Genomic DNA, 19599 nt, shown 5'->3' on the forward strand with positions numbered 1-19599 from the left:
AAACCCAAACTGGCAAGCATAGATTTGACTACAAAGCCTACCTACCTTTTCTAGAATGTGGCCTTTTGTACCTAGCTTCTTTCACTTAGCACTATGTTTTTTAAATTCCCCCGCGTGTGCCACAGGTGTTTTAAAATTTTTATTACGGAAAAGCTCGAACATATAAAAGTCAAATAGCATAACAGACCACCCCGTGCCTCACGCCAAACTGGAACAATTATCAACCCAGGGCCCATTTTATTTCATCTACGACCCCTCCTATCACGTACCAAACTCCAGATATATCATTTCATCTACAGTAAAGGCATTTCAATGTGTCTCAAAAATGTGGGCTTCCCTGGCGGCTCAGATGATAAAGAAACTGCCTGCAATGCAGGAGACCGGTTTCGATCCCTGGGTCAGGAAGATGCCCTGGAGAAGGAAATGGTAACCCACTGCAATATTCTTGCCTGGAAAATTCCATGGACAGAGGAGCCCGGTGGGCTACAGTTCATGGGTGGCAAAGAGACACAACTGAACGACTAATACTTTATACATTTTTTCTCTAAAAATTTAGGACTCTCTCTTTTCTCCCCCGCCCCCCTTTTTTCGGAGGTGGGGTGGGGTGGGGGGTTGTTTAGGAGAGTGCTATTTCCCCCCCACCAAATTTTTTTGGGGGGCCGCCCCTTGGGCAAGTGGAATCTACCAGGGATCGAACCCCGCCCACTACATTTGAAGCTCGGAGTCAGAGCCACAAGACCGCCAGGGAAGTCCCCCTGATTTTAGATAAAACTTCTCGGGAAGATACCTCACAGTAGATGCTACCTTCTGCGTTTCGCGGCGCATTATCAGGGAAAAAAACACATCTGGGATCCACGATATTGAACTTAGAGCTCCAAATTACATCTCCCAAAAGGTCTAGGAGGGACGGGGCTGTCCCACAGGCGTCAGCGGTGCGCATGCGCAGAGAGGCGCACCCTCTCGGCTGCCGTAGCCCGCCTCTTCACGTGTTCTCCCGGTCGTCATGGCGGCCGTTCGGAAGCCTGTGCTGCTCGGGCTTCGAGATGCTGCAGTGCCCGGCCGTCCCACGGGGCCGAGCGCCTGGACCGCAAGCAAGCTGGGCGGCGTTCCGGTGAGGTGGGGCGCGGGCGCCGGGGTCGACTGGAGCTGGTGTTGGGCTACGGGGTGAGGGAGTGGGCGAGGTCCCTGGACGAAGTCAGGGTCTGAGCGCTTTCCTTGTCCTCAGGACGCCCTGCCCGCCGTGGCAGCTCCGAGGCCGGTGTGTGAGCTGTGCCGGCAGCCGCTTGCCCTCGTCGTGCAGGTGTACTGCCCCCTGGAAGGCTCTCCTTTTCATCGGCTCCTGCACGTGTTCGCTTGCCCTCGGCCTGAGTGTGGTAGCGGCGGGGCGCGCAGGTAGGCGGGGAAGTAGCTGAGCTGCCGACGGGATTTATGCCGAGTGGGTGGGAGCGGCGGCTGCTCCAGGTCACCGGGAGGGGACTGGCCAGCCCTCTGGCAGTTGGCAATGGAGTCCTCACCGCAGTTTTTCTTTACTATGAAGTTGGAAGGTGTTCCGCTCCCAGTGCCTGCAGATGAGAGAGAAAGAGACTCAGGACGCTCAGGTAACGCGGTTGTGACTATCATATTGTTGTTTAGTCGCTAAACACTCTTTCCACTTCACTTCGTCAAGTCTGTCTCTCTAATGTTCCTTATGAGCAGACCCCCTGACCATATCTAGAACCCTAACTGCTTAGGAGTCTGGGAAATGTAGTTCTTTCTTACCAGCTTTTGCAGTACATGAAGCACAACTGAAAGAGGTGTTGAAGAAACCACCGTAGTATATCTGCCACAGTGCCCCTGAAAAGGAAGCACAACATATGTCACCTCCAACATGCTTTTGAGTAAACCATGAGGTGCCAGAGTGAGAGGGGCAGGTGTTAAGTAAGGTTCCTTCAGGAAGGTGAAGGATTAGGTGTCTCAGGAAGCCAAGGAAACAGTGTGCTTGAATACCTCATTCACTGGGTATTCTCCCAGAAACAGGAAAATGGCCTCACAGCTGAGGATTGGTGTGAAGGTGCAGATGACTGGGGAAGTGACAGTGAGGAAGCGTCTCCACCACAGCCTGTCGCGGATTTTGGAAATGATTCGAGCAATGCCAAGGACAGAGACTGGACCTCCCAGCTCCAGGACCTCCGCCTGCAGGATACTGTCCCAGGTGTTGCTCCTCCTGCGCCTCCCGGGGAAGGGCCGGCCTTGCCTCCTGCGGTGCCGCAGTTCCTGCCCTATTACATCTGTGTCGTAGATGAGGACGACTACACGGACTTTGTCAGTCTGGACCATGCTCAGAGCCTTCTGAGGGAGTATCAGCAGAGAGAAGGAGTTGATATGGAACAGCTGCTTTCCCATAGGTGAGCGTGTGTGCTGTTGAGTTTGAGAGGTGGTTTAATCAGCAGGCTGCCAGAGTGGGTACTCTGGTTTTCTCCTCAAAACTGGGGATACTTTTTCAGGCAGAACTTTTTCATGTCCGTCACACCTATAGGTGTGTAGGACCTGTCTGCTTCACTCCTCTTGGGCTAGAAAGGGAGACAGAGACGAGGAAATCTTATGAGCCACCCTTGAGTTAGCTTGAAAACACTTGGTTTTATTTATAAGGATTCTCACGAAAATGACCAGAACGGTTTCATTTGTAAGCATTTTCAAGATAGTGTTGGAGTGCACGAAGACGTGTTGGTGTTTGAAAATACTCCATAATGGAGAAAGACATGGCAAGAGCCAGTGGGTATATGACTTTTTATTTTATTTATTTGTTTTATTTTTGGCTACCCTGAGTCTTCGTGGCTGTACACAGGCTTTCTCTAGTTGCAATGAGTGGGGGCTACTCTACTTGCAATGTGCGGGCTTCTCATTGCAGCGGCTTCTCTTATTGCAGAGCAGGGACTCGAGAGCCTGGGCTCCGTAGTTGTGGTGCATGGGCTTAGTGGTCCTGAGATATGGGGGAGTCTTCCTGGACCATGGGTTGAACCAGCATCGCCTGCACTGCAGGGCGCATTCCTAACCACGGGACTACCAGGGAAGCCCCATAGTGACTTTTTACATTGCAAATAATTATCCAGTGTTGAAAATGGCTAAGAAGCAGGGCTTGGGAGAAAGTTGGGCAGGGGGTTACTGTTATTCATTATAAAGTACTAAATTTATGATTTTTAAGTTATGTATGTATATTTTACTGTGGTAAAGTTTTTAAAAGTTGTGTACTCTCTTTTCTTTTCTAAAAACTTGTTTATTTATTTAGGCCACCCAGAGCAGCTTATGGGATTTTAGTTCTCCAGCCAGGGATTCAAGCTGGGCCCTCAGCAGTGAGCATGTGGAGTCCTAACTAGTGGACCATCGGGAATTCCCTGTGTCCTGTTCTAAACACAGTAATTCTCTGAATGTAGACACGCAAAAGTGTTTTTCTGCTTCTCTTTTTAGTCTGTCTCATGATGGTGATGAAAAATATGAGAAGACTATAATTAAAAGTGGAGATAAGATATTTTACAAATTTATGAAGAGAATTGCTGCTTGTCAGGAGCAGATTTTAAGGTAAAGGCACATTTTCTTTTATTGTTTTCCTTGGTGATAAAAGTAATGTGTGTTAGTTAGGAAAACACAGAAAAATAGAACAAGAAAACCAAAATCCACAATATTCCCCAAACCAAGAAGCTAATATTTTAGTGTATTAAGTTTAGTTATTTTTTTTACATATCTGGACGTATACGTGTAAGTAGGTATTGTGTGTATTTTTTTGTTGTTGTTAATTGGGGTCATGGAATATATTCTCTTTTCATAAAAATTTGTTGGTATTGAGGGTTTCCCTATGTATTAAAAATTCTTCCAAGTGATTTTCTTCTGTTTTAAATTTAAATATTCAATAGATAACACATTTTTAAGACTCAAAAACATGAAAGTATGTACATATGCATGTATGTATAAATATAATGAAATAATTCCTACTATTCAGATCTACTCAGTTCGTCACTGTTGTTAGTTTCCTATGTGTGCTTATGTAATTTCTTTATGCATGTCAAAGCAAATAGTACATGTTACTTTCCTTTTTTTTTTAATCACAAGAAAGCACTCAAGAAACATTCTGTGTCCTGCCTTTTTAACTGTACTATTATCTAGTACTGTATCTTTTCAGAACATTGAGAACTAGGTTTTTAAAAAAGTTACCGTAGTCCCATGTCCATTTTCCTTGTTGATGGACTTTCAGCGAGCAAGTGTTTCTCTAGGATGCGTTTCCTGAAGCGGCGTAGTTAAGCAGAAGGGTTTATGTAATCGTGGTTTTAACTGATAGCACCCAGTTTTCTCCCATTGGACTTTAATTCCTGCTGGCAATATATGACCTTTAATTCCTACCGGCAACCTTAAAGTGCCTATTTTCCCATAGCCTTGCCAGCAGGGTGAGCTTCATGCTTTTGTAGTTCTGTCAATTCAAGGTGAAAAAGGGCATCTTGGTATAATTTTACCTGATTTTTTTCTTATGAATATCTTCCTCTGTGTTGTGGAATTACTTCTGTTGGGTGGGCCAAAAGTTTGTTCAGGTTTTTCTGTTAAGACTTTACAGAAACCTTTTTGGCCTCCCTATTGTCTATTCATAACCTTTACCCATTTTTCCTTAAGTTCTTGTGCCTTTTGATTTTTAGGAACTTTTTATATATTAGATTGTTAACGATTACTTTTATATGATTAAAATTATTATGACTTATTTTCTGGGCCTGTTTGTATTTTGACTTTGCTTGTGGCAGTATTGTTGGGTATTTAATTGTTTCCACGTGGTTCGTTTCAGTTTTGCGCAGTTCAGTGCTGCATATGCATCCTGTTCACAACTCCTGGAATGTGGTAGTGATTTCTCTTTAATCTAGTTCTAAGAGCGAAATTGAGGATCGAAATTTTGAAGTTTAAAGGTTCTTGATATATATTGTTTGATGGTAGTTTTTACTCCTAAGTACAAAGTCAGACTTTACTCTTGATTCTTGCATCCTAATTTTATTGATGATAATTCACTTTATTTCTCCTTACTTTAATTAGGCATGACAACTAGAGATGCTGTGTTGAAAACATGCCCAAATTATGAAACCATCAACAGAATTTTCAGATTAAACCAATTACTTAAGCATGTGGCCCCGTCAGTAGTGGCAGTAATTCTTAGATGGAGACCACCCCTTGGGAGGGGCCTCTTCACTGATGAGACTCAGTGCTCACACTGATCCACTCCTCCTACAGGGCTGAGTTACTGTGTGCTGGACTTGGAGTTGGTCCAGTAACAGCCACTCTTGGTGCTGGCCACAAAAGTACCTGGTCTGGTCAGCGGAGACAGGACACTATATGCTATGATAGGTGCCCAACAGAGATGTGAACAAGTATGCCAGAAACCCAGAGGAGGGACCAGGGGCCTTTGCCTTGTTTCATCAGGGAAGGCACCATGCCGGAGACACACTTGGAGCCCCTAGCCCCTACCCTGTAGGACTAAAGGCCAAGGATGCCTTGAGTCACAAAGGTAACTGATGAAGGAAAAAGATAGCCAAGTGCATAATGGGGGGGTAGGGGCAAGTCAGTGGGCTGGACACCATGATGTCTGAAATGAGAACAGCTTGGTTCTTGCCTCCCGCAGCTCCACACCTTGACCTCCTTTAGGATACACACCCTTGTCCTCCTTGACAGACTGGGTACTCCCCAGACTTGGTGTCTAGTACTGGCATGGATTAGGTATGTTTTCAATCCATTTCTTACTAAAGAATTTATATTTTATTCTGTAGCCAGTGGCTGCCAGGAGAGTGATGTGATCACTCGAGATTCAAGGAATCCAGGTGAGAGATGGTATAAGGTTTTGGATCAAGGCAGAGGATATGGGAAACAGGGAATGTGTTTGGGAGATGCTTGTATAATGGCAGTTCTTGGTGACCCTTGGATATGAGAATAAAAGATTGGAAGGCAGCAAAGTGGTTTTGAGCTTCTGGCTTGTGAAATTGGAAGAGTGTTGATGCAATGCTGGAGATAGGGATTTCGGAGGGTGTTATTTGGGGTGTGGAGTCTTGATTATTCTTAGACTACAGAATGTGTCCTTGTCGGTTTGATTTACATCTTTTAAACTAAATCTTTGTTATAGTAGTTTTGGTTTTATTTCCCGTGTGCATTCTACTTTGCAAGTTTCTTATAAGGAAGACATAATACTTTGTAACAACTGCCCAGAGGATATTGAATAAGAGGTCTTGGAAGTTCAAGGCCTGGATTTTCCATTTCTAGTTGAAGGTCCATGGGCAATTCACTTAACCTTTCTTATCCTCAGTGCCTCATCTCTAATATGAGGATGATAATACAACTACCTATTTCATAGGATTCCTCTGGGAACTAAATGAAGTGATGATCAAAATACTCTGTAAAACATCCATAAATACGGACTGTTGTTTCAAACCCACTATGCTAAGTTTTGGGGAAGCAGAGATCTATAAGGATCTCTTAATAGTATTGGTATACTTACGTATTCATGATCTTTGGCAGTGAGGACAGTATGTTATTCTCATGCAAAGCATAGTGCCTACATATAGTAGGTATTTGTGATACCAGTACATTTTCAAACATGGTAGGGATGAAAAGAACCTTGGTTTTGGTCTTAGAAGACTTGGCCTTGGGGCAGATGACTATTTACTCTTCTATAAAATGGGCCTAATGCCTACTTGGTAGACTGTTTGGAAGGATTCAGTGAGCACCTTCATTCATTCAGCTAATATTTACTGAGTCTATGCCTGATGCTAGGTGCTATTATAGATGCTGCAGGTACAACAAAAAATGATACAGAGTTCATGTTTTTATAGATTTTACCTTCTAGTGAGAGAGTTTAAAAGTAAAAAGATACATTGTATGATTTCCACAAGTGATAAAGGAGGAAAATACTACATAACTGTTCTAAATAGGATGTCACAGAGGCTCTCAGAGGAAATGACATATCCAGCAGGTTACAGTATATAAAAATGACAAAGGGAAAACGTGGAAAAATGGGTCTAGATACAGTGGTCAGAGTAAAATCAGGTGGTCTGTCTATCCTAATACCTGGTTACAGTGAATATAAAAAGTAAAAATCAGCCAAAAATAAAGTAGGAAAAAAAGAACTTTAAAAAGAAAATCCCTTCCATCTGCATTGAAATAAGAAGGGAAACTTAATACCATAAAACTCAAAGTGGCAATCTGGGATGTAATATCACCAAAAGTCTAATACAGTTCTGGATGCCTCACATTATTTATTTACGTAGTTAACTTACTTTTCACAGAGGAAGGTAGAGACATTTCTGTACCTTTAGTGTGAGTTCTAGCCACTCAACCTTCTTCTCTCACTTCTTGAAAATACACTGATAAGTCCACAGCATCCTGAGAATTGCAGTAATGTTGAATCTGGAAAGAAACAAACAGGAGAAGAATCTATATCTTCTTCTGTAGGGCTTTTGGCCACACAACTGGGTGTGGTGCGGGTGAAGATACAGGGAATTAGGAATTGCCTCTCAGAAGCAAAAGTTGTTGGGTTCCATGATGCGTTACAGAAATGATAAAGAAGTCAAGGGCAATTTCTTGCCTATTAGAGTGGGATCCCCCAACATGTAAGACATTGAACACTATCTCAGAAGTAAAGATGAAGCCCAGGTGTTCTAGTAGATTGCATTGAGTCTTATAGAACTATACCCCCACCCCGATTCACCTACAGAAGAGTAGAAATGAAAAATGTGTTTGGAGAAGGGGAAAAGAACAGACCTCTGATGTGAGATTGACAGGAAGTCAGCAAGAAAACCCACACACTGATTTGGAGCAAACAGGTGGTCTAAACAGAGTTGCCCTCTTGAGGCATGAACTAGATGAAAAGTGGCAGGCCACCCATGTACTCATACTGTTGGCAGTAAAATTAGAGAAATGAATAGTGCATACAAAAATGAGCCAAGAACCATATCTGGAAGAAAAGATAATCTGAGGAACACATAATTCCCAGCAGAGTTTTCAAGATACAGAAGAACTTTGTAAGACAATGTGTTTAATAAAACCAAGAGGTCAAAGTTGAGAAAATAAGATGCCAAGGGAAGTTGAATTGCTAAAGAAATCAAGCCACACATTGCATATCTAATAAATTTAGAAGTAGTTGACTTGGCTGAAAATCAAAGTACTGATGTGAAGAGAGTTTCAAAAATCTCATGAATGTTGAACAAAAAGACAAAGCAATTAGAAGGTGCTATCTTGGAAGGTGGATAAATATAACTACTATAAAGATAACCGGTGTCCAAAGAAGAGCACTCAACAAATGGATCCAAAACAATACTCAAAGATAAAATAGGAAATTTTCCCCAAAATGAAATAAGAACTAAACCAACTGAGTCACTTTGCTGTACGGGAGAAGTTAAACACAATATTGTAAATCAACTAGACTTCAGTGAAATTTTTAAAAACATAAAGTGTGTCTGAAAAGTTCATCATTTTGGCTCTGGCTCTCCATGTATTCATTTTCTTTATGGGTTAGTTTTTTCTGCTTCTTTGCCTATCTAGTAACTTAAAAAATTATTTACTGGAAACTATATGTTGGAGGACAATAGATTCTGAAGTTAAATACTCATCCCTTAGGGGTGCACGCCCCTTCTTCTGTAATGCCAGAACTGTGGGGAGCTGAGTCTCAATCTGCAGTTGAGCAGAGTCTGGGCTTTGTTGCAGTTTTAGTTAAATTCAGTTCAACATTAGCTTTAGTGTCTTCATCTAGACTTTAAATCAAGCATTGATGAGAATTCAGATGTCTTGCTATGATTTCCAGTCTTGCAGCTAGTTTTCTGGGCCTTTGGATTTTCTTTGCTTTCTGGTTTTGCTCTGGATATTCTCCAAGAAAGAAACAAAATTGATAAAGTGTAGTCTTGGATGTTAACATGTGACTTGTATGTGGCCCTAATTCAGGGTTCTTTTTCTCCTTGTTCTAGGTACTCCTGGGATGGAGAACCACTTTTTTTGACCTGTCCTACATTAGAAGTCACTGAACTCCCAGCCTGCAGCCACTGTGGAGCCCGAAGGATATTTGAGTTTCAGCTTATGCCAGCACTGGTCAGCATGCTCAGAAGTGCTAATTTAGGTAAAAGGCCCTTTATTTATTTGAGTTTGTGGGTTTCTGGCACTAATTTGGGATTATTTTTTTAAATGAAAATCTAGTGTTTCCTCTTTGTTTTCTTATAAAATATAAGCATTACAGAAAATTTGGGAAATTAGAATTATTTTTAGGAAACATATTTGTTGCTTCCATTCGGGGCTATTATAAATAAAGTTGCTTTGAACATTTGCCTACAAGCCTTTGTACGGACATAGGCTTTTGGGTTAAGTATCTAGGAGAAAAGCAGTTGAATCGTGTGGTAGGTGTGTATTTAACTTTTTAAGACACTGCCACCTTGTTTTCTAAAGAGCCTGTGCCACTTATATCCCAACTGACAGTACATGAGAGTTGCATTTCCTTGGCAGTACGTGATATGGTCTGTCTTGTTCATTTCAGTCTCATAGCACGTGTGTAGCGATATCTCATGGTTTTCATTTGCATTTCTCTAATGATTTTGAGCATCATTTTCATGTGCTGATTTATCACTATATGTTTTCTTTGGTGAAGTGTCCGTTCTAATCATTTTCTCTTTCTAAAAATTGGGTACTTTGCCCTCTTGCTGAATTCTGAGAGTTTTGTGTGTATTCTGGATACAAGTCCTTCATCTGGTATATAATGTATAAATATTTTGTCTAAGTCTAGCTTGCCAATTTTTATTTTTGGGTTTTTTTTTTTTTTGGTGTAGACTTTCACTACACTACTTTTTTTTTGGTGTAGAAGCTTTCACTTTACAGAGAAGTTGAGAAATAAATACATAGAATTCCCATATACCTCACGTCCAGTTTCCCCTTTATTAAAATAAATTTATACTAATACAGTGCTTTTGTTACAATTACTGAGCCAATATTAATGCATTATCAGTTTATTTAGATGTCCTTAGTTTTTAGCTAATATCCAAGAGCCCATCCAGGATATCCCTTGGTGTGTCTCTTGCCTGTGATGAAAATTCAGACTTCCTCATGTTTTCTTAAGCAAGATTTTTTTAAAAGAAATATTTATTTATTTATTTGGCTGCACTGGGTCTTTGTTGCAGCATGCGGGATTTTCAGCTGTAGAATGTGGGATCTAGTTCCCTGACCAGGGATCAAACCTGCACCCCCTGTGTTGTGAGTGTGGAGTCTTAGCCAGTGGACCACCAGTGACATCCCAGGACTTCCTCATTTTTGATGACCTTGACAATTTGTGGGAGTACTGGGCACTTATTTTGTAAGATGCCCCTCTGTTGGAATTCATTTGATTTTTTTTCTCATAATTAAAATGAGACTACGGATTATTGAGAAGAAAATCACGGGGTGGGGGGGTAAAGTGCCATTTTCTTCATGTCACTCATCTTATCAGGGGTGCCTCTTTAAACATTGATTGTTGATGTTGGCTGGTATTTTAGGTTTCTTCACTTGAAAACAGTGCCTTTTTCTCCCCCTTCCATAAGGTACTGATTTGTCTTTTTATTCTCTAAACTGTCCTTTTAAAAACAGTTTTTAATTTTGAAACACAATTTATTTATCTTTTCTTATATGGATTATGTTTTTGATATCTTGTCTAAGAAATAATTGCTTAGCCCAAGGACACAAGTTTTGTTTCTAGTTTTACATTTAGATTTATGTCCATTTTGAGTTAAATTTTATATATGGTATGAGGTATGGTTCAAGTCCTTCTTTTCCATGTGAATATCCAGTTGTTTCAGCACCACTTATTGATAAGAATATTCTTTCTCTGCTCAAGTATCTTTTACCTTTGTAAACCTATATGGTTGTCCATATATGTGTTAATTTGTTTCTGTACTCTTTATTCTGCATTCTGTTCCATTAATCTGTTTTTCTGTTTGACACCACTGCCACACTATCTTGACCACTGTAGCTTTGTAAGATTTGTTGTTGTTTAGTCACTAAGTCATGTTTGACCCTTTGCGACCCCATGGACTGCAGCATGCCAGGCTCCCACGTTCTTCACTGTCTCTCAGAGTTTGCTCAGATTCATGTCCATTGAGTCCATGATGCTATCTAACCATCGTATCCTCTGCCGCTCCCTTTTCCTTTTGCCTTCATTCAGTCTTTCCCAGCATCAGGGTCTTTTCCAGTGAGTTGGTTTTTTCTTATCACGTGGCCAAAGTGTTGGATTTGTAACTTGTGTTGTATTAGTCTTTCAGCTTTATTCTTCCTTTTCAAAAATATTTTGACTCTTCCAGATCATTTGCATTTCTGTGGGGTTTTCTAAAATTGCCTTTTATTTCTTAATTCTTTAGCTGAGCTGTCCAATAAGGTAGCCATTCTGTGTGTGCATGCTCAGTCACTACTCGTCATGTCTGACTCTTTGCGACCCCATGGAGTGTAGCCTGCCAGGCTCCTCTGTCCTTGGGATTCTGCAGGCAAGAATACTGGAGTGGGTTGTTATTTCCTCAACTTCTTAAAAAAACTAAAAGACTTAGTGGGATTTTGTTTGGTATTGCATTGATTCTCTGGATCAGATCGAGGAGAATTGATGTCTTAACAATGTTGAGTCTTCCAACCCATGTACCTAGTATATCTCTCCATTTAATTTCTTGCAGTAGAGTCTTATACTTTTCAGTGTAGAGTCTTGCATATCTTTTTTCAGTTTTGTCTCTGTGTGTTAAATGCTTTTTTATGCTATTGTAAATGGCATTTAAAAATTTCAGCTTCTGATGTTTGCTGCTAGTATTAATATGTTTAAATAGAATTGATTTTTTGAAAAAATGTGTTATAAAATACACATAGTCAAAAATTGACCATTTTAGCCATTTCTTTAAATGTATAATTTAGTGATATTAAGTATATTCACAGTGTTATGTAACTGTCACCACTGTTTTATTCCCAGAACTTTTGCTATCCCAAACAAAAAAATCTGTACTCATTAACTACTCTGCCCCTCCCCTAAAAGAATTAGCACCCCCCCACCCCGGCTCTTTTTCTCTTCCCCTAGTTACTGGTAACCTCTGTTCTATCTATTTCTGTCTCTTTGAATTTGCCCATTCTAGATACCTGACATAAGTAGAATCATGTGATATTCGTCCTTTTGTGTCTGGCTTATTTCATTTATCATAATTTTTCAGGGCTCATGTTGTAGCATATATCAAAATTTCTTTCCTTTTTATAGTTCATTCATGATATACAGATTTCACTGTGTAATACAGATTTTTTTTAATTCTTTAACTTGGTGGGGCTTTCCATCTTTTGGCTATTAGGAATAACACTGCTGGGAACATTGGTATACAGATACATTTGAGTCACTGTTTTTAGTTTTTTGGGCATATCCTCCAAATGGCATTGCTGGGTCTTAATTTTTTTATTTTTTGGCTGCACTGTGCAGCATGTGGGATCTTAGTTCCCCCCCCAGGAATGGAACCTGTGCCCCCTGCAGCGGAAACATGAAATCCTGACCACTGGACCAACAGGGAAGTCCCCAGCCGTGTCATCTTAAGAGCTGTAACCACATACGTTGAAAACAAAGAAAAATCTCAAATCAGTGACCTAATTGTTTACCTTAAGGAGCTAAAAAAAGAAGACCAACCAATCAAAACTCACAGAAGAAAGGAAAGAATAAAGGCTAGGGCAGAGCTTTTAAGGATAATATAAAAACAACAGAAAACTGTTGCAGATTGCTGTGGATTCATTAGGATTTTCTACATAAAATATCAGATCATCTGTATTTACTAATATATATGTTTTATTGGGCTTCCCAGGTGGCGCTAGTGGTTAAGAACCCACCTGCCAATGCAGGAGATGTAAGAGACTTGGGTTTAATCCCTGGGTTGGGAAGATCCCCTGGAGGAGGGCATGACAACCCACTCCAGTATTCTTGCTTAGTTACAAAGAGTCAAACACCACTGAAATGACTTAGCACTTCTTATGCATATGTATATACACACACATTCATATTACTATTTGCTAAATATAAGTATTTTACATGGAATAGTGACTGGTTACATTTGATCTTTGTGACCACTGAGTATTCATATGTGTATTTAAAGTACTTTTTAGAGCAGACATGAAAATACCACATCTACTTACTGAATTCACAAAAATGTTTATCCATTGTACAATACTTTAAAGGTTATTGTGGTTTAATTTTAGGAGAAGAAACTTTGTCTGTTAAGATTATGAGCTAACCAAGGCACATTGCTGGCACAATCATACACAGTTGAGGAATAATGGCTTCTACCTCTTTGCACAGCTGCCATAGTCACTCATGATGATGGGCTTTCTTATGTCAATGTTATCTTTATCCAGTTTACCAATAATTACATAAGATGCATCATATACATTTTTTCTTTTATTTCAATACAATCAGTAAATCTTTCCTCTGTGGTGATGGAAGTGATCTTGACATGAACATACTTTGTCATGTGACATATTTGTTATGTGGGCTACTTCTTGTACACCATCAAAAGCAAGGAAAATTGTTTGCTTTTTATATTCCCAACTTAAATTTATATTTCAAATTTAACCTGATTTCTTAGGACCATTTTATATATTCTTTGAATTCCATTAAACCCATAAGAAAGGGAAACTGAAAGTTGCTCAGTCGTGTCCAACTCTTTCCAACCCCATGGACTATACAGTCCATGGAATTCTCCAGGCCAGAATACTGGAGTGGGTAGCCTTTCCCTTCTCCAGGGAATCTTCTCAACCCAGGGATCGAACCCACGTCTTCCACATTGCAGGCGGATTCTTTACCAGCTGAGCTACCAGGGAAGTCCTAAAAACACATAAGAAGAGATCACTTTTTATCTTTACCTACATCATTAGCTATATGGACATTATAATAACATGTAAGTTTTACCACATTGAAAAGCATTTCACGGTTTGATCTTAGTATAATTTTTCTAAGGGGTAACTTATTTCTAGGACAAAATATAGCAACAGCTAAAATAACTTGTGAAACTGTCTACTGTTTCAGTTTCTTTAAATTTGTTACTTTCAGGGGCTTCCCTCATGGTCCAGTGGTTAAGACTTTCCACTTCCATGGCAGAGTGCAGGTTCAGTACTTAGTTAAGGAAGTTCCACTAGTCGTGAGGTGCCGCCAAAAAAAAAAGAAAAATCATCCCTTTCTAGTAACTATCCTAGGAACTGATGAGTTCTACATATTTTTTAAACAATTCTTATTTGAAAACATCAAGATGAAACACTGTCACATTCTGTTATCATTATTTTAATATGAATATTTGAGCTGCAGCTAATTTGATTTTGTTCTGTTAGTGTGGAAATGTAAGTACAGAGACAAAATAAAAACAAGCTTTCTTGGAAGAAAGATCAATAGAGATAATTTTACTTCCTCCTTTCTGATTTGGATGCCTTTTCTTTCTTTTTCTTGTCCCATCACTTTGTATAGAACAACTTCATTGAATATAAGTTGCAAAAGTGGGCATCCTTGTCTTGTTCCTGGTCTTAGGGGAATAGCGTTTAGTTTTTCATCATTGAGTATTATGTTAACTGTGAGTGTTTCATGTATATGGCCTTTTTCAGATTGAGGAATTTACCTTCTATTCCTCATTTACTGAGTGATTTTTATCACTACAGGGTATTGAATTTTGTCAAATGCTTTTTTCTGCATCAGTTGAGATATCATGTAATTCTATTGATTCTATTAATGTGGCATATTACATTGATTTTGGTATGTTTAAACATCTTTTCATTCTTGGAATAAATCTCATTGGCTTATAGGGTATAAACCTTTTTATAAGCTCCCTTTTTTTGGTTTGTTTTTATGAGTTCAGCATCTTCTTTCATATCTTTGGGACATGTTCTGTTTTTAAATTTTTACTTGTTTCCTGCAATTTACCTTTTTTTCTCTGCTTGTTTTGATCCCTGAGTTTTCTATTGGAGATTTTCTGTAAATATCTGGTAAACCTTGGAAATCACCATTATTAGCACATGTGTAGGTTCATTCCAGTCATCATTCTTAGCATAAATGCAGACAGAAAGTTAAAATAGATGTATGACTAGAAAATTTCTTTCTAAAAAGATTTAGTAATACTAATTTAAGGGACTAAAATAAATTCATGAAAATTTAACATAAGAAAAATTAAGTATAAGTGAAAGCAGTTGCTGGGCTTTTTAGGTAATGGGTTATTAAAAGAGGCCCTAGTTTCTAAAAGATCCTCTAAAATTAAGAAAATTATATTCATCCTATATTTCAATTTTAAATAGTTTGTATTTGACCCTTTAATAGATAAGGAAATGTTTACCCTACTCCATCTCCACATATTTTAGTATCATTTTTGCTTTATCAAGGTTTATCAGTCTGTATTCTGTGAATTCTTTATTCTGATTATTCTCTCCTAGTTGGATTCCATCATGTAATTGCCTCAAAGAGGGCTCATAGGTGCTAGTCTGCCTTTCTATTTGAAGGACAACTTGTGTGTAACGTTCTTAAGCCCCACTTTCTTTCTTCAAAACTTGGTAAACCCCATGCTGTCATCTTCTAATAGTGAGGGCCCCACCAGCCTTTTTATCTGGTACCTCCTGTCATCTCCCATGGCCAGGCCTCATTGGGAAGTATGTTTTTCTGAAAATCCCTGAGATCTTTCATGATCATTTAGATATCTTTTGGCATTGAATGTTGCTTTGTAGAAGTCTGAGGGTGGACTGATCCCCCTCCACCCTTTGTAACTAACACCATAGAACTTTCTTTATCCATGAAGTCCAGTCACTGAACTAACATGTCTTGCAGTCCCATTATTCTGTAATTCTTATTTACTTCCTTGTTTTTTTTTTTTAGCTGTGCTAGGTCTTAAGTGTGGCATGAGAGATCTTCGATTTTCATTGTGGCATGCAGGACTATTAGCTGCATCATGCGAACTTTTAGTTGTGGCATGTGGAATCTAGTTCCCTGACCAGGGATCACCCTGGCCTCCTGTGTTGAGAGGGCAGAGTCTTAGCCACTGGACCACCAGGAAGTCCCATGCAGTTTTGTTTATTGTGGGGTAGGATGGGTCTTCGGACCTGCATATTTAGTTTTTCTTCATTTTCTTTCTTGCTTTTAAGTTGGCCATGCCATGCGGCTTGCAGGATCTCAGTTCCCCAACCAGGGGTTGAACCCATACCCTCGGCAGTGAAAGTGAGGAGTTCTAACCACCAGCCTACCAGAGAATTCCCCTGAATATTTTTTCTGTTGAGTTTGTAGCTTTTCTGTAGAAGCAACACCAGTTGGTTTGGTCATCTTTCTCTTCTCAAATCCATGATAACATCTTTTCTCTTTCCGTCTGCATTCATTGAACTTCTCAGAAGCCTGTCCCTTCTACCTGTAATTAGATTTCACCTTTTTTTTCTGTTTCTTGTGGTTGCTGATGTTTTTCATTACATGTGTAATGGGACTGTTTTGATCTCCTTATGCCTCTTTCTCCTCTCTACCCTTCAGCCCCTACTGTGGGAGGTCTCTGGGTTCATGTGTAATACTCAGCTATTTCATATTTTATTCTGATTCTTTGCACCTCCTTCTTTCCTCTCCTGGTGGTTACTACTACTGGGGCTGCAACCTTCTCATGCCCTCTACAAACTGCCTGTTAGACATTTTAGTTGGGAATTTTCTCAAATTCACCAGGTTATTTCTCCACTCAGCTCTATTTTACCCTTTTTTGGGACTGTCTTTGACTTTCTTTCCATTATCACCACCTACATTTAAAATATATATATATATATATTTGGCTGCTCCAGGTCTTAGTTGCAGCATGCAGGATCTTCTGTCTTTGTTGTGACATGCAGCATGCTCTCTCTTTATTTGGAACATGTGGGATCTAGTTCCCCGACCAGGAATCAAACCCAGGCCCCCTGCATTGGGACCACAGAGTCTTAGCACTGGACCACCAGGGAAGGCCCAACTGCCTACATTTTTTTTTTTTTTAAATTTTGTTTATTTATTTATTTTTGGCTTTGCTGGGTCTTTGTTGCTGCGTGGGCTTTTCTCTAGTTGCGTGAAGTGGGGGCTACTCTCTAGTTGCAGTATACAGGGCTTCTTTGGCAGTGGCTTCTCTGGTTGTGGAGCAGGGCTCTAGGGTGCTCAGGCTTCAGTAGCTGCAGCACATGGGCGTCAGTAGCTGTGGCTCCCACGCTCTAGAGCACAGGCTCAGTAATGACTCACTGGCTTAGTTGCTCTGTAGCATGTGGGATCTTCCTGACCTGGGGATTGAACCCACGTCCCCTGCATTGGCAGGCAGATTCTTTACCACTGAGCCACCAGGGAGGCCCTGCCTACATTTTTAAAATTTTTCCTTTGCTGCTCCAAACCAGTCGCTCAGTTCATCTTGTTGACTCCTGTTTTCCTATTCTGATATCAACAGGCTTTCTTATTACTCACGTTCTCTTGATGCCATTCTTCCTGACTCCATCCATTGATACATTTCTATAATTCTTAGGCTCTATTTTCAGCTTTTTGCCTGTATCCTTTCTTGGAAGTAGTGATCTGTTTGTATGACATATTTTAAAATGATCTTCAATGTCAAGTAGTCTGGATTTGGCCACACTACGCAGGATGCAAGATCTTAGTTCCTTGACCAGAGACTGAACCTGTGCCCCCTGCAGTGGAAGCACAGAGTTTTAACCACTGGACCACCTGGGAAGTATCATATTTTTAAACTATATTTTGCTAATCTGTTGTTTTTTTTTTAATCGGCAGTCACTTTTTGTAGGAATACTGTGACTGTATTGTGACTGAGATATAATAAGCACTGTTTTTGCCTTAAGTAATTATTTTTTCAGCTTGTAAGGTAAAACCACTGCCTATGGCAACATCAGTTATCCTGATATTGAGCAATGCTTCTCCTTCCTATTAGCTTCTTCTGCTTAACCTTTTTGCTTTACAGATAACACTCAAGAAGTGCCAGGCTATGTTCCAAGTGTCTTATATGTACTAGCTTATTTACTCCACACAATAATCTTATCATCATGATAAATACATAATAATATCATAGAGGTGAAATCACTAGGTGGTAGAGCTGGGTTTGAACCCAAGCAGTCTTGTTCCAGTGTCTGGGCTATATCCACTAAGCAAACTGAATATTGAGTGTATCTCATAACACTTTCTCTTTATCGGAATCCTGGTTATGTTGTATTTTTCAGATCTTTCTGTGGAATTCGGAACCATTCTAATTTACACATGTGAGAAGAGTTGCTGGCCTCACAATGATCAGGCGCCCATGGAAGAATTTTGTATTATCCAAGAGGACCCAGATGAATTATTATTTAAGTAGTGCATTTCCTTTTATTTATATAAATTAAACTTTAATGTTTAAATTGTGTTTTTACCTCATTTTGACTCAGAGTTTATTAGCTCTTGTTTCTGTTTGCTTTTTGGCACCTGTGGTGGATCTGGAGCCAGGATTTAGAACCTTCCGTTTATGGGCTGGTTAGCCCTTCAGGGTCAGTGGCCTGTGTCCACAGAGGCAGCTTAGAACGTGGCTCCTCTGTAGCCCGCAGGGCAGGTGATCTTATGGAAGACCCTGGTGGGTTCTAGTAGGGCGAGCAGCTATAGTGTTGTTGTGAGCAGCAGGTAGCCACGTATTAGCCCTGCAGCCTCTGTACTTTTGCTGTCCCTGGATGCTGACAGAGCGTACTGCTGGGACTGGTCCAGCTGCTTGAGGCTCCTGCCCTGTGGCGTGAGCTGTTGAGGCCTACCCCACTTTCCCACCCTCATCTACTCCCATCTCTTGCCCCTTTGTCTCTTCTGGACATTGTCCCTCCACCCAGCTGTCCACCACTCATCTCCCCTTTCTCTATTTAGATTTTATGTTATTGACTGTTTCCTTTCTGCTACCCCCGTGACAGCCACGTGAAAACACTCCCACCAGCTGTATACAGACCTGCCGTTTGTCTGTGTAGATGAGGAAACTGGGTATTAACACAGAGAATTTGGTTTGCTTATGTTAATAAACATCAACTCTGGTAAATAACACACTAGGCCCACATTATCGTGCGATGTGGTTCTCCTGGGCAGTCTGTGACTGGTGAGAACCCCCTGTGATGCTGCCTTGCCCTCCCTGCTTCCCAAGGTAACAGAGGTACCGGGGGAAAGTGGCTGGCTATGCAGAAGAAAGCAAGGATGTTGGTTATAGATATTTCAGGAACACTGGGTTTGTAGGGCTGAGGCTGAGTGTGGACCTGCAGAGAGAGGTTTTTTGTTCGTTTTTATTTATTTATTTAGTTATGGCTGTGCTGGATATTCACTGCTGCAAGGACTTTCTCTGGTTGCACCAAGCAGGGGCTACTCTGCAGTTGTGCACGGGCTTCTCATTGTGATGGCTTCTCTTGTTGCAGAGCACGGGCTCCAGGGCGCGTGCGGGCTTCAGTAGTCGCGTCTCCTGGGCTCTAGGGCACACGTTCAGTAGTTGTGGTGCATGGACTTAGTTGCTCCACGGCAACCAAAATGTGGATCTTCCGGGATCAGGGATTGAATCCATGTCTCCTGCATTGGCAAGCGGGCTTTTTTTTTTTTTTTTTTAACCACTGAGCCACTAGGGAAGCCCTGCAGAG

At 40.6% G+C, this 19599-nt stretch overlaps 1 protein-coding gene across 2 annotated transcripts; it reads left to right on the top strand.

The window, feature by feature from the left end:
- The first annotated feature begins 961 nt into the window (after positions 1-961).
- Positions 962-18368, top strand: PDCD2L (programmed cell death 2 like). 2 transcript variants are annotated; one of them, XM_061138981.1, is made up of 7 exons: positions 962-1111; positions 1226-1392; positions 1538-1598; positions 2011-2384; positions 3445-3555; positions 8955-9103; positions 18190-18368. In XM_061138981.1, exons 1-7 carry the CDS (start codon positions 1004-1006, stop codon positions 18318-18320), a joined length of 1101 nt encoding a protein of 366 aa, XP_060994964.1. In that variant the 5' UTR covers positions 962-1003; the 3' UTR covers positions 18321-18368. The 2 variants fall into 2 exon arrangements, with proteins under 2 accessions (XP_060994964.1, XP_060994965.1); XM_061138982.1 differs by having other exon boundaries at positions 2017-2384.
- Positions 18369-19599: the final 1231 nt, after the last annotated feature.

The sequence above is a fragment of the Dama dama genome, chromosome 4 (assembly GCF_033118175.1).
Source record: "Dama dama isolate Ldn47 chromosome 4, ASM3311817v1, whole genome shotgun sequence".
NCBI classification, from domain to species: domain Eukaryota; kingdom Metazoa; phylum Chordata; class Mammalia; order Artiodactyla; family Cervidae; genus Dama; species Dama dama.

Coding starts and splice junctions, on each gene's coding strand:
- PDCD2L (XM_061138981.1), top strand. CDS start 1,004: ATGGCGGCCGTTCGGAAGCCTGTGCTGCTCGGGCTTCGAGATGCTGCA. Junction 1,112..1,225: donor GCAAGCTGGGCGGCGTTCCG/GTGAGGTGGGGC, acceptor CCTTGTCCTCAG/GACGCCCTGCCCGCCGTGGC. Junction 2,385..3,444: donor GAACAGCTGCTTTCCCATAG/GTGAGCGTGTGT, acceptor TTCTCTTTTTAG/TCTGTCTCATGATGGTGATG.